At 43.4% G+C, this 15,947-nt stretch overlaps 1 protein-coding gene across 1 annotated transcript in view; it reads right to left on the minus strand.

Annotated features, from left to right (window-relative positions):
* Positions 1–15,947, minus strand: part of LOC125454115 (low-density lipoprotein receptor-related protein 1-like) — a 1,886,982-nt gene that overhangs the window by 722,311 nt on the left and 1,148,724 nt on the right. The window contains exons 23-25 of the mRNA XM_048534492.2: positions 7,248–7,493; positions 6,958–7,155; positions 1,178–1,382 (exon numbers count right to left, since the gene is read on the minus strand). Of these exons, the coding sequence (XP_048390449.1) occupies positions 1,178–1,382; positions 6,958–7,155; positions 7,248–7,493 (649 nt within the window). The remainder of the gene's footprint in view (positions 1–1,177; positions 1,383–6,957; positions 7,156–7,247; positions 7,494–15,947) is intronic.

The following is a 15,947-nucleotide window of genomic DNA, read 5'->3' on the forward strand; positions in this document are numbered from 1 at the left end:
CTGGAGTGAGTTGATATGGAGGGTGTAAGTCCAAAAGGTGGGATAAAGATTGGTGTGAGTTGGCATTAAGTTGACACAGGCCTTAAAAGGGTCATTTAGATAGATTAGTTGCATAGATTGGCATGGGGACGAATGGGATGGATGAAGTGGCATAGGTTAATATGGAGCATTGGGAAAGCGTTGGGGTATGAAGGGATGTGGGGTGTGACAGGTCGAGGGCTGTTCTTTGTTTTATTATTTTTGGGAGCCAGAATATTAAAACAAAGGACTGAGGTGGAGTTTATAAACAGGCCACTATATAACCAACAGCATCTGTGAGTTTTCCCAGAGGGAGTGGGACCAATTCCAATGATCATCTGCCCTGCCAGAACAAAAATCAGACTCTCCAGTGCACTTTCTCCTGAGCTGCTTCCAGCTGGCCTGGGACTTTTCCCGACTCTAATCTCCTGACTTGGGACAGTTTAAGTATAGTGTTAGAAAGAAGTTGATATTTTATTTGAATAGATTGCAAACTTACTGGCTTGTGAAAATTAACCTGCACAAGTTTCCTCACCAAAAACAATCTAACAATCGCAAGAGTGAAACCGATATCCATCAAACGTTCCACCAACCCACAAATACCCATCATAAACAATGCAGGATATGAATCTTAAAGTTTCACAGCTATAATTGCATTAACTATTTAAGTTATAAGAAAGTTGATATCTATGTCTAATTAAACAAGATTGTGGTAAGATTTATGGCTAATTTAACATATAATTTCATAAAACTGGTAACACAGAACAGGACTTTCAACTAAAATGGATTCTTCCCACTCAAATTATCATTGGAAATTTACATCTTTATCTTTCTCTTCATTTCTTGTATTTATCAAGGAATTAAAACTTTTAAAACTTTACTAGTACACTTTATGAGTTTATTATCTTCATGTGCTATTTATAGTGATGTCTCTATTCCCAGATTGCTTTGCTCCTCTAGCCGTGTTATCTACTCTATATTCAGGAAAAAATTTGTTCCTATTAGGATGCTCCTCTTTTGAAAATTAAAAGTGGCAGCTCAGATACAAACTTTTATGGCGGTAACATTCTCTCATTTCCTCTATTTCATAAGCAAAGTTAAAATGATGTAGTAAAATACATTACTTTCAGTTTCCAGAAAATGAAATTTGCAAACTAACCCATATCGAGGATCCAAAGCTATGGCCCGTGGATACACCATAGAACCCGCGATTAAGGTAGTCCTCATGCTGCCATCCAGTTTTGCCACTTCAATCTGTTCCATTTTGCTGTCTATCCAGTAGATATTTCCCGCAATCCAGTCCACAGCTAACCCTTCAGGAGTGTCTAGACCATGCTGTACGATAACTTCCACACTGCTTACAGCTGAAAAAAAAAACAATCATGCCATTCCATAAGACTAAATTTTAGATATATTTAGTTCCTTCTTTACTAATAACTGGTATATTCATCGTTTACCAAATTAACATAGTCACCTGAAAAAGCAAGTCAATAAATTCAGGCGTAAAGGCATCGTTGCGCTCCACACAATTACGCTGTTTTAAATGCATGTGGCATTCAATCACACTCATTTGCTGCATTTGCCCATGCAGTAAAAAGGTTATCCAATAAATCCTCAATGAATGGGGAAATAAACTGGCTTGAAAATTACTTTTTTTCGTTTGGGCATTCAGAAGATGTGAAGCAATACTTGTAGCTTATTTATTTTGTGCTTAGAAAAGCAGCAAAACTAAACAAAAATGCAACTTAAACACTCTAATAGTTAGCAGATGGTAGCTCAGAATATGGTGCAGCTAAGGACACGGGAATGATGTTTCTATTGCATGTCATTTTCCTCATGGTTGGCCCCCAGTCTCAACACTGCTTCCTACAGGAACATGCATTGGAGTTTATGCGCTTACTCAGTGTAATATCAGCAGTCTGGTAATTTAATTGCTTCCCTTCCCCAATCAGTCCAGATAAAAATAGTATATTTTTTCACAGTTTTAATGTGTCTGTACTAATGCCTGATATGTTTGAATCTGTGCATTAATTGGAAAATATGCAAGAAAAGCAGAGTTATGGGAAGCTAGGGAAGTGATTCTTGGGCGCCATACTGAGATGTTTGCATCATTGATAGCCACAGGTGAGGTGCCGGAAGAGTGGAGGTTGGTTAATGTGGTACCACTATTTAAGAAAGGTGGTAAGGAAAATCCAGGGAACGACAGATGAGTGAGCCTGACATCAGTGGGCAAATTGTTGGAGGAAATCATGACGGACAGGGTTTACATGTATTTGGAAAGGCAAGGACGGATTAGGGATAGTTAACATGGCTTTGTGCACGGGAAATCATGTCTCATGAACTTGATTGAGGTTTTTGAAGACATAACAAAGAGGATTCATGAAGGCAGAGCAGTGGATGTGATCAATATGGACTTCAGTAAGGCATTCAATGTTCATGGTAGTCTGGTTAACAAGGTTAGATCACATGGAATACAGGGAGAGCTAACTATTTGGATGCAGAACCGTTTCAAAGGTAGAAGGCAGAGGGTGGTGTTTGTGGGGTGCTGTGGGGTACGTCATTTTGGAATGGCAATTCAGGGCAGGACTTATACGCTTAATGATAAGGTCCTGGGGAGTGTTCAGAACAAAGAGATCTTGGAGTGCAGTTTCATAGTTCCTTGAAAGTGGAGCCATAGGTAGATAGGTTAGTGAAGAAGGCATTTGGTATGCTTGCCTTTATTGGCCAGCTCATTGAGTGTCGAAGTTAGGAGGTCATATTGCAGTTGTACAGGACATTGTAGGCCACTATTAGAATACTGTATGTACTCTGTTATAGCAAGAACGTTGTGAAAGTTGAAAAGGTTTCAGAAAAGATTTACAAGGATTTTGCCAGGGTTGGAGCATTTGAGCTCTCGGGAGAGGCTAAATAGGCTGGGGGTATTTTCCCTGGTGCTTCAGAGACTGAGGGGTGATCTTATAGAGGTTTATAAAATCATGAGGGGCATAGATAGAGAAAATACACAAGGTCTTTTTGCCATGGTGCAGGAGTCCAAAATCAGAGGGCATTGGTTTAAGGTGAGGGGGAAAGATTTAAAAGGATTGAAGGCCTACTTTTTCATTCGGAGTGTGGTACATTTGTGGAATGAGCTGCTAGAGGAAATGGTGGAGGCTGGTCCAATTACAACATTTAAAAGGCATCTGGATGGGTATATGAATAGGAAGGATTCAGAGGGACATACTGTATCTGGCAAATACGGGCAAATGGGACTACATAAATTTAGGATTCTGGTCAGCATGGGCAAGTTAGACAGAACGATCTGTTTCTGTTCTGAATATCTCTATGATGACTTGATGACTTTTGATGAGCAGGAAAAGATACATTTTAATGACTAAGTCTGATCAGGACATGGCAAAATCAACTTGCGATGAAATGGAAAACTATTCTAATCTTGATGCTCTAATGTCACATAATACAGAATGTAGATTAAAATTCTGCACAAAACTATGACTAAAGAAGGAAAGCTTAATATTGTGATCAGAGACAATGGGAACTGCAGATGCTAGAGAATCCAAGATAAAAAAGTGTGAAGCTGGATGAGCACAGCAGGCCAAGCAGCATCTCAGGAGCACAAAATCTGACATTTCAGGCCTAGACCCTTCATCAGAGAGGGGGATGGGGAGAGGGTTCTGAAATAAATAGGGAGAGAGGGGGAGGTGGACCGAAGATGGATAGAGGAGAAGATAGGTGGAGAGGAGAGTATAGGTGGGGAGGTGAGGAGGGGATAGGTCAGTCCAGGGAAGGCGGACAGGCCAAGGAGGCGGGATGAGGCTAGTGGGTGGGAAATGGAGGTGTGGCTTGAGATGGGAGGAGGGGATAGATGAGAGGAAGAACAGGTTAGGGAGGCGGGAACAAGTTGGGCTGGTTTTGGAATGCAGTGGGGGGAGGGGATGAGCTGGGCTGGTTTGGGGATGCGGTGGGGGAAGGGGAGATTTTGAAGCTTGTGAAGTCCACATTGATACCATCGGGCAGCAGGGTTCCCAAGCGGAATATGAGTTGCTGTTCCTGCAACCTTCGGGTGGCATTATTGTGGCACTGCAGGAGGCCCATGATGGACATGTCGTCTAAGGAATGGGAGGGGGAGTTAAAATGGTTTGCGACTGGGAGGTGCAGTTGTTTATTGCGAACCAAGTGTAGGTTTTCTGCAAATCGGTCCGCAAGCCTCCGCTTGGTTTCCCCAATGTAGAGGAAGCCACATCGGGTACAGTGGATACAGTCGACCACATTGACAGATGTGCAGGCCTCCCGCATTTCTCTCAACTCATCCCTCACACCACCTCCCTGAAATAACAACAAAAACAGAATCCCCCTCGTCCTCACGTATCACCCGACCAATCTCCGGATCCAATGCACCATCTTCCGACACTTCTGCCATCTGCAATCCGACCGCACCACCAAAGATATTTTTTACTCCCCACCCTTGTCTTCTTTCCGGAGGGGCCACTCTCTCCGTGACTCCCTTATCCGCTCAACAGTCTCCACCAGCCCCACCACCCTGGCACTTTCCCCTGCAACCGCAGGAAGTGCTACACTTGCCCCCACACCTCCTCGCTCACCCCCATCCCAGGCCCCGAGATGACTTTCCATATCAAGCAGATGTTCACCTGCACATCTGCCAATGTGGTATACTGTATCCACTGTACCCGGTGTGGCTTCCTCTACATTATGTAAAACCAAGCAGAGGCTTGGGGATCGCTTTGCAGAACACCTCTGCTTGGTTCGCAATAAACAACTGCACCTCCCAGTTGCAAACCATTTCCACTCCCCCTCCCATTCCTTAGATGACATGTCCATCATGGGCCTCCTGCAGTGCCACAATGATGCCACCTGAAGGTTGCAGGAACAGCAACTCATATTCTGCTTGGGAACCCTGCAGCCCAATGGTATCAATGTGGACTTCACAAGCTTCAAAATCTCCCCCTCCCCCACTGCATCCCAAAACCAGCCCAGCTCGTCCCCACCTCCCTAACCTGTTCTTCCTCTCACCTATCCCCTCCTCCCACCTCAAGCCGCACCTCCATTTCCCACCCACTAACCTCATCCCGCCTCCTTGACCTGTCCGTCCTCCCCGGACTGACCTATCCCCTCCCTACCTCTCCACCTATACTCTCCTCTCCACCTATCTTCTCCTCTATCCATCTTCGGTCCGCCTCCCCTCTCTCCCTATTTATTTCAGAACCCTCTCCCCATCCCCTTCTCTGATGAAGGGTCTAGGCCCGAAACGTCAGCTTTTATGCTCTTGAGATGCTGCTTGGCCTGCTGAATCATCCAGCTTCACACTTTGTTAAGCTTAATATTGTGTTTGTTTTTAAATTCACGGATTCTATTTATGAATCTATAACTGCTATAAAACCATACCATATTGCATGACTTCAGTCATGCCTTGAGCAGTTTCTGATTTGCCAATATTTCATTTACGAAGATGCAGTCAGTCGAACACTGAACTTAAGTGACTGAGCTTTCAAAAAGACTGGCAGTTCGTTTCAGTCTTATCAATCAGTTATACAGATGAGGTGATGACGTGGAAGATGAATGCTAAATCATTTAGAAATTGATTTAAGTGGGATAAAATCTCACCATAATTCGAAGAAATGTCACAGCAAAGTAACTCGTGGTTGAAAGTGTGCATTCAACATTGACGATATGTTTTACGATGTTGAAGACTGGCCTTCTCATTCTCATCTTGATCTAGCTTCTTAGTTAAAATGTGAGGATTGGCATGATCAAGCATTCTGGACCCAGAATGTTAATTTAGATTTTTCTCCACACTTGCTGCCAGACCTGCGAAGCTTAATCCACCACTTTCTGTTTTACTTGAAATTCTTATTGAATCATGGAATCCCTACTGCACAGAAAGAGGTTGTTCAGCCCATTGAGCGTGCACTGATATTCTAAAGAGTATTCCACACAGACCAATCCCCTAACTCTGTAACCACTGTGGCTAACACACGCAGCCTGCACACTGCCAAGAATTTGACATGGCCAGTCCACCTGAAATAAGACTGTGGAAGAAAATTGGAGCCCTTGAAAGAAACACACATAGACAAGGGGAGAGCATGCAAATTCCACACAGTCACCCAAGGCCGGAATCAAACATAGCTCTCTGCCACTGTGAAACAGCAGTGTTAACCATTGAGCCATCATGCCTCCCTCTTACACTTCAGCCTTCACTTGTTGACCTCCAACTCCAGTCAACATCATCATAATCTTTCCCTCATTCAGCAGCACCTTTGTTTATTGTCAAATCCATTTAAACACTTCATTCAGTGGTCAGCCCACTAATTTAATACATAGTGTGTGTTTGTTAAAAGGGAAAAAAAAATCAATAATTACAAAACACACCAGTTAGCAGGCATGTTGGAAATACATTGCAGTTCAGACCGCGTTTGGAGATACAGTAACACCTAACATTCCAGGTCAATGACCTTTGATCAGAACATGAAATATTAAGTTTGTTTGCTTGTCCACTGTTACGACATGACTGGCTGAGTATTTCCAGCATTTCTGTTTTGATATCAGATCTTGAGTGCCAATTGTATTTCGATCCTAAATAGATCTGAACATCTGATCTTTGTATTCTGGTATATTAATTCAATATCATTGTGAATCTGTACATATACCTTGTTAAACCTGGTACATTCAATCTCGACTTCCATCCAGAATCAGATAATTATCAGTGTATTAAAATGAACTGACCCTCCTTTGAAAATTTTTTGAAATCTACATAAGAATTTGGGCTGGCTTCATATAGGTAAACATCAGGATATGCTCGCATTCTCATCTAGAAATATCCTCTGATAAATATTTCTTGCATATTCACTGAAGCATTCTGATGAATTGGTGTTTTAAAGGGCAATAGTAGAAACTGGAAAGACAAGTTAACTGCATAAAATTTTATACCTCCAACTTTTGACAGCTTTCCTTTGTAAATTTTATCTTCCACAACATCAGTCCAGTAGAGAGAACTCTGATTGAAATGGAAATCAATTGCTATTGTGTTCCTCAAGCCAGGGACTAATAAATTGTAGTCTTGCTTGTGAAGATCTAGTCTTCGAATCTCATGCCGAATAGAAAAAATTATGTATGGCTCAATAGGATCTGTCAAAAAAAAGACACACCTTGGATTACAGTACAAATTCAGATGAATGCTAACAGAAAAAGATATGCAGTTAAAGAAAACAATGACTTACCTAAGCTAATGCAACTATCACCATTAGGTGCAAGTAGCCATCCCTCATAACATGAGCACTTAATTGTCTTCTTGTGTTGCTCACATATTTGGCTGCACCGGAGATGTTTTCTACAGTAATCGAGGACAATGCAGGTTTTTTTGTCTGAGCTTAAGTGCATTCCTGTTGGGCAAGAGCAGACGAGGCCTTCCCCTGTTACAAAAGTGCAATGGTGACTGCATCCTCCATTGTTCAGAAAGCACTCATCTGTGAACAAAAGCATCCAGTTAATCATAGGATCCCTGCAGTGTGGGGAGAGTCCATTCAGCCCAACAAGTTCACACTGCCCCTCTGAAGAGCATCCCACCCAGACCCATTCCCCGGCCCCTGCATTTCCCCGTGTCCAAGCCACCTAACTTAAACATCCTTGGACACTATGGACAATTTGGCATGGCTAATCCACCTACCCTGCACATCCATGGGACTATGGGTAGAAGCTGGAGCATCTATAAGGAAACCCATGCAGGCACAAGGAGAATGTGCAAACTCCACACAGATCCCTAATGCCGTGAAGCAGCAGTGCTAACCACTGAGCCACCATGTCACCCTATTTAAGGGTAACAGCCATTTGGAATGTTATCAAGTGCCTTTTACAGCTGCTATAATTTTCTACAATCACACAGTGAGGGCATTTAATTAATGACGCTGGAGCCAAAGACTTATATGTCAACTTATTTTTATGCTAAGATAAGGAATACTACCAGGGCATGTGCAGTTAGATTTATTATTTCTGCCTGTCTTTGTTGAATCTGCCCAATTTGAAAGGTCGAGACATATCATTACTTTGCTATAAGGCAAAAATTGTAAGGAGTTTTAATTTTGGAAATTCAAGTGAACATAATCTATCTTTTAATTGAAGATAAACTTAGAGAAACTAAAAATTGCAACACATTGACAATTCCTTTTCCATTAAAAAGAGAGGTGAAATTGGACAAGGCCCAGAAATGGCACTGACACCATGATTCATTGTATACTCTATGCTCATTGCTTCTGATGTTGGCAGCATTCAGAGTTCAAGTTACCTGCTAATTTAACTGATTGCAGCACACAGGCAGCATTAAACCTGCTGTTATGTGACTGCACGCTTCAGCAGGAAGAACAGAATTATGAGAAGCTAGCATTATTAAAAGTTAGCCTCAATTACTTAAAATGGACACACACTGAGTAAAACAGGGAACAAGTCATTTTCAAAAGAAATTTTGAGATGAAAATCTTTCAATAACAGTGCAACATAGTAGAAATTTTCATGATTTCCAGTGTCTCACTGGAGACTTTAATGAAGGGGTTGGAAAGGATGAGAGGATGTCATTTTTCCAAAGTAGACAGGAGGCCCATTAGATGAGCTTTGCGCAGGCAGTGGAACCAGATGGTGTTGTGGTCAATGCCAGGTGTCAAGCCACAAGGGCTTGCATGCAGTCTGTAACAGTTGAATGACCTCAAACTAGTGGTCAAGGTCAGTGAATGTATTTTCAAATGTGATAGAACACCAAGTGCACCACTGTCCACGCCGATTTGCATCACATGTCATGGGCATAATTCTAACTCTCTCAGATCATCTGCGTCCAATTAGTTGCACACCCTTCTCTTTCAATAAGAGTTCTGACATTTCTCCTCTTTTCAAGTTTTTGTATGGCTCTCCTTTGAAAATTGTTGCTGAAACTACTTGCTATATGTCTTCAGGCAATGCATACCAGATTATAACAAGCCACTATATCAGATCTTCTTGTTTTACAATCAAGTGAGACAATGGCAGCCATTTTAGCAGATTATTTCAGCCATTGTAACAGAAAACAGTGTCAGGTCTTTAATAAATCTTGCCTAAATCATCCACTGAAGAGTGAGCGATGACTTAATTGAAACATATAAGATCCTAAGGGGACTTGACATGGTGGATAGAGAAGGTACACTTTCACCTGGAGAAGAATCTATAATTGGAGGGGCAATAGGTTAAAAATAAGGTGCCTCCCATTTAAGACAGAGATGACAAACAAAACTTTTGAGAGGGTTGAGAGTCTTTGGACTTCTTCAAAAGGCACTGGATGCAGAATCTTTAAATATATTTAAGACAAAGATTATTAGATTCTTGTTCAGCAAGGGCTGAAAGATTCTGGGAGAAATATCGGCACATAGTAACTGAAGTTAAAAATCATTTTGACCCTGATCTTATGGAATATCAAAACAGTCTGAAAGGGCCATGACCTTTGTTCATATAGCTGACACCACTGAGTGAAATTTACCTGGTATTGGCCAAGGATCAATTTTGGCAACTTTCATGGATGGCTTCTCTCAAAGGCCCCACGTGACAATTCTCACATTCTTACATTATGCACCGCCTCACTATGATCCCATGCATCCTCTTCTCCCTCTGGACAGAGGAAGGCATACTCACTATTGCCTGCACCTCTTGAGATTCCCAGCACAAGTGCCATTTTTGAGATTTGTGGCTGTCTGGAACTACCCAGCATGGTTCCTGCATCTGAAGGACTGCCCTGAAGGTGTCCATCAGAGCTGGTTGAATCCTCCAATTTGTCAATGGGGACTGGGAGGTTTTGGTGAATGGGGAGAGACACAGTAAGCCTCGAACCTCTACCCATCTTTCATGACACTTTTTCTCTTTTGACTCCTGCAACCTCCATGGTATCTGCACAGTCTCCATCATTGAGTCAGTAGCCTCACAAGACAACCCCTTCTCCACCTCCAAGGATGAAGCTACAGATCTCTCAAAGGATGCGCTGGCGAGGCTGCCTTCTGTTCTCTCCCCTACTTCTGATACTGACACTTCAGTGGTTATTTCATCAAGATTAGAGTCAGCAGCATAGAATCTCTTCAAGTGTAGAAACAGGCCCTTTAGCCCTACAAGTCCACACTGACATTCTGAAGGGCATCCCCCACCCAATATTTACCATGGTTAACACATCAAACCTACATATCCCCAGCTGCAATGGGGCAATTTAGCATAGCCAATCCATTTAACTTGCAAATTTTCAGACTCTGGGAGGAAACTTGTCCACCCAGAGGAAGCACACGCAGACACAGGGCGAATGTGCAAACTCCACACAGATAGTTGCCCGAGGGTGTGGTTGAACCCAGGTCCCTGTCACTGTGAGGCAGCAGCGCTAACCATTGAGCCACCATGCCACCAGCACTGATGAGTGAGCATGTCACGTTCACATCTCTGTGGCTGGCTGAGGAAGAAATGCTCTAGGTTGTTGGCTTTTTGCAGGCTCAGCCTCAGGTAGTGGATGACCCCCCATGATGTTAGCAATTACTAACTTCATACAAATGCAAAAGCAGACAGGTTAGTCAGATGATAATGGGAATTACATTTGCTGGAGAATCCAAGATAACAAAATGTGAAGCTGGATGAACACAGCAGGCCAAGCAGCATCTCAGGAGCACAGAGATGCTGCTTGGCCTGCTATGTTCATCCAGCTTCACACTTTGTTATCTTAGGGTAGTCAGATGCACTGCCAAGGAGATTGCCCCTGCCTCTGGGCACGACACATTGATCATGCCTTGGCCCTCCAGTCACAAAGCCTCAGAGCTGCCTGATATAGACTTCAATGCCAATTGGATCCACTGTAGGGCCGGCTTCTTCTACTCCAGCTACAAAGCATGCGACTGTGCCGTGACACAGCAAGGGAAGGTGCATAGGTAGCACATGTGGAGCTTCATTGCAAATACATTCTCACATTTGTAAATATATGTTCAGTATTTATCATCAGCAGTCAGCGTGAATGTCATTTTTACTGCAATACAGGAATGAAGGCACAGAGGCAAGCCATCCTTAATACTCCATGAAGTTTTATGGTCTAAGATATTAAAGGAGCCTCTCCTTTACCATTTGGAGGCTATGGGCCCTTGGAAGATGACTGCTACTTTGGCAATTAGGGTAATTCTTCATAGGCCACAAACCATTGCTTGTGCATCTCAGCCATTAGAATGGTTGATTTGTAAAGTTGTATGATGTATTCAAGAAAGCACGGGATCGGGATTTGCAGTCCACAAGGCTGCTTTATATGCAAGATTCACATCCAAAATTTTGTCATCAGAAATGTCTTTCACCTGTGCTTTGTCAGTGTCTATTTAATGCTACTCCTCTTCGAAGACCCTCACATCACACAAAAGTGCAGCCTCACCCTTTACAAAATGAAACGTAAACCCCACCCACTCCAGATGCAGTGGTAGCCTTTTTCATCTCTGTGTGCATTTGCCATTTGGATGATTGGTAGGATGTAGCAGTTGTGCTAGTGTGACACAGTCACAAATTCAGCCTTTTAGTCAAGGCAATCCTCCAAACCAATGACCATAACTCAGTATGTTTTAAATTACTTAAGGGTAAGGAGAAGCATCCTCCTTGAGTGAAAGTACTAAATTGGGGTAAGGCTACCTACCACAATATTAAGGATGAACAAAGGAATGTAGACTGGGGACTGGTGTTTGAGGGTAAATCTGTATCCGGCATGTGAGAATCATTTAAAGGCCAGTTGATTAGATATCGGGACCACCATGTTCTGATAAAAATAAAGGATAAGGATGACAAGATTCATAAGACCATAAGACCTTAAGACATAGGAGCAGAAATTAGGCCATTTGCCCATCAAGTCTGCTCTGCCATTCAATCATGGCTGATAAGTTCTTCAACACCATTCTCTTGCTTTCTCCCCGTAACCCCTGATCCCCTTGATAATCAAGAACGTATCTATCTCCTTCTTAAACATACTCAATGACCTGGCCTCCACAGCCTTCTATGGCAGTGAATTCCATAGATTTACCATTCTGTGGCTTAAGAAGTCTCTCCTTATCTCCATTCTAAAAGGTTTTCCCTATACTCTAAGGCTGTGCCCTCAGGTCCTAGGCTCTGCTACCAATGGAATCATCTTCCCAACATCCACTTTGTCCAGGCTATTCAATATTCTGAAATTTTCAATTAAGTCTCCCCTCATCTTTCTGAACTCCAATGACTATCATCCCAGAGTGCTCAGACATTCTTCATATGTCAAGATTTCCATTTCTGTAACCATTTTCGTGAACCTCCTCTGAACCCACTCCAGGGCCAGTACATCCTTCCTGAGATATGGGGCACAAAACTGCACATGATACTCCAAATGTGGCCTGACCAGAGCCTTATAAAGCTTCAGTAGTACATTGCTGCTTTTGTCTTGAAGTCCTCTCAAAATAAATGCCAGCATTGCAATTGCCTTCCTGACAGTGACTCAACCTGTAAATTTATTTTCAGAGAATCCTGGGCTAGAACTCCCAAGTCTCTTTGCACTTCAGGCTTCTGAATTTTCTCCCCATTTAGAAAATAGTCCACACTTTTATTCTTCTCACCAAAGTGCATGACCTCACACTTTCCCACGTTATGCTCCAGCTACCGCTTGGCCCACTCTCCTAACTTTTCCAAATCCTTCTGTAGCCTCCCTGCTTCCTCACTGCTACCTGTTCCTCCACCTAACTTTGTATCGTCTGCAAAATTAGACAGAATGCCCAGAGCTCCTTCATCTAGATCATTAATCTACAAAATTAAAAGTTGTGGTCCTGGCACTGATCCTTGTGGAACACTACCTGTCACCGGCTCCCATCCTGAGAAAGACCCTTTCATCTCCACTCTCTGCTTTCTGCCAGACAGCCAATCTTCTATCCATGTTGTTACCTTACATCTAACACCATGAGCTCTTATCTTACTCAACAGCCTCCTGTGTGGCACCTTGTCAAAGGCCTTCTTGAAGTCCAGGTAGATAACATCCATTGGCTCTCCTTGGTCTACCCTGCTCATTACTTCCTCAAAGAATTCCAGAAGATTTGTTAGGCATGACCTCCCCTTGATGAAACGATGCTGACTTTGCCCTATTTTATGATACACTTCCAAGTATTCAGAAATTCACGAACCTTGGATGAGAAAAGAAATTGAGCATTGAGTCAAAAAGAAAAAGGAGACACACATAATGTTTTGGAAATTGAAGACTGAAAGAATACTCAAAAATGCAAAGATAGCAGGAACCAAACCAAACAAGCAATTGTAAGGGCTAAAAGGTGCTATGAAACATCTTTGGCAAACAGGAATAAGAAAAATCCGAAGGTACATACAGAAGTAAGAGGGTAGCAAGAGTACATGTAGGCTGACTCACGGACAAAAGAAGGAATTTATGCATGAATCTTGTAACCTGCTTCAGTCCATGAGATAGATGCATGTCCCTTTTGTGCAAACTTTTCTTGCAGCAGCATTAAAATTAAAGGTGCATGTGCACAAAAGTTGTATCAGAGATAAAAAGAACTGCAGATGCTGGAGAATCTGAGATAATAAAGTGTAGAGCTGGATGAACACAGCAGGCCAAGCAGCATCTTAGGAGCACAAAAGCTGACTTTTCAGGCCTAGACCCTTCATCAGATGATTCTGATGAAGCGTCTAGGCCCGAAACGTCAGCTTTTGTGCTCCTAAGATGCTGCTTGGCCTGCTGTGTTCATCCAGCTCCACACTTTGTGCTCTAAAGTGCAGCATTGAAATACAGAACTGATTTGTTCGGGGATCTAAGTTGTGCAAAAGGATGAGGAGAGGCTGTTACATGTCTAATTCCAATATCTGTGAATAGGGTGTGAGGCCAGTCAGTGTCCAGTGAAATATTGGTGCCATTGGCCCAGGAGTAAGCAGTTAGCTGAAGTTGCCAGATTCCTGCTAGGACTTTCACATTGGGAATCTAGTTGCTATCTAGTTTGGAAAATGAGAACCTACATCTAAATAAGGCGAGATTAGGTAATAACGAGCTGTTAACACATGCAAATTGTTGCAAATAGGCCTCTTGCTGTTTATTAGTAATTCTCGTCTTGCCTTTCAAAAATTGGATGAACTTTTTGCTCTTGACATTAAGAATTTCATTTCTGCTTACCCTATTTTCCCAACAGTCTCAACACAGGGGCTGGGACGCCTTGCATCCAATGGTTAATCTCCCTGTGGTGGGAAGCCTCTCAGAATTAAGTTGGAGAGAGAAACCTACTTTCCATCTTAGGTCTTTCTGCCAAACTACAGGGGCGTTATGTTCAGTCTTCAGACTCTCATTGCCTCAAATGTGTGCAAATAATGTCTTACATACTCTTCTGAAGCCATACTGGCCCTATCCCCCACCTCTTCCTCCTTTACATTGATGACTGTATTGGCGACACCTCGTGCTCCCATGAAGAGCTCGAACAGTTCATCCACTTCACAAACACCTTCCATCCCAAACTTAAGTTCACCCAGACCATCTCTGACACCTTTCTCTCCTTCCTGTACCTTTCTGTTTCCATCTCTGGCAACAACCTAGAAACTGAAATCCATTTCAAGCCGACCAACTCCCACAGCTACTGAGAATACACCTCCTCTCACCCACCTTCCTGCAAAAATCCCATCCCTTACTCCCAATTCCTTCGCCTAAACCGCATATGCTCCCAGGATGTGGCATTACACTCCTGGACATCCGAGATGTCCTCGCTTTTCAAGAATTGCAACATCGCCCCCGCAGTGGTCAAAATCGCCCTCAACCACGTCTCCTGCATTTCTCACAACTCATCCCTCACACCACCTCCCTGCAAGAACAACCAAAAGAGAATCCTCCTTGTCCTCACGTATCATCCCACCAATCTCCGGATCCAACGCACCATCATCTGACACTTCTGCCATCTGCAATCCGATCCCATTACTAAAGGCAATTTTCACTCCCCACCCTTATTTGCTTTCCGGAGGGTCCACTCTCTCCTTGATTCTCTCATCCACTCAACACTCTCCATCAGCCCCATCAACCTGGCACTTTTCCCTGCAACCGCAAGAAGTGCTACACCTGCCCCCTACACCTCCTCTTTCACACCCATCCCAGCCCCAAGAAAACCTTCCACATCAAGAAGATGTTCACCTGCACATACGCTAATGTGGTATACTGCTAGCGAGTTTTGAGAAGATTTGTAGCTCAGGTTGAGGTTCTGGATGTGAGTTTGCTCGCTGAGCTGGAAGGTTCGTTTTCAGGCGTTTCGTCACCATACTAGGTAACATCATCAGTGAGCCTCCGACGAAGCGCTGGTGTTATGTCCCGCTTTCTATTTATCCGGTTAGGTTTCCTTGGGTTGGTGATGCCATTTCCTGCGTTGGTGATGTGTGAATGACATCACCAACCCAAGGAAACCTAACCAGATAAATAGAAAGCGGGACATAACACCAGCGCTTCGTCGGAGGCTCACCGATGATGTTACTTAGTATGGTGACGAAACGTCTGAAAATGAACCTTCCAGCTCAGCGAGCAAACTCACATCCAGTGGTATACTGCATCCGCTGTACCTGTTGTGGCTTCCTCTACATCGGGGAAACCAAGCAAAGGCTTGGGGACCACTTTGCAGAACACCTACGCTCGGTTCGCAATAAACAACTGCACCTCCCAGTCACGAACCATTTCAACTCCCCCTCCCACTCCTTAGATGACATGTCCGTCCTGGGCCTCCTGCAGTGCCACGATGATGCCATCCGAAGGTTGCAGAAACAGCTACTCATATTCCGCTTGTGAACCCTGCAGCCCAATGGCATCAATGAGGGCTTCACAAGCTTAAAAATCTTCCCGGCCCCCACTGCATTCCAAAACCAGCCCAGCTTGTCCCCGCCTCCCAAACTTGTTCTTCCTCTAACCTCTCCTTTCCTCC

The sequence above is a fragment of the Stegostoma tigrinum genome, chromosome 7 (genome assembly GCF_030684315.1).
Source record: "Stegostoma tigrinum isolate sSteTig4 chromosome 7, sSteTig4.hap1, whole genome shotgun sequence".
NCBI classification, from domain to species: Eukaryota; Metazoa; Chordata; class Chondrichthyes; order Orectolobiformes; family Stegostomatidae; genus Stegostoma; species Stegostoma tigrinum.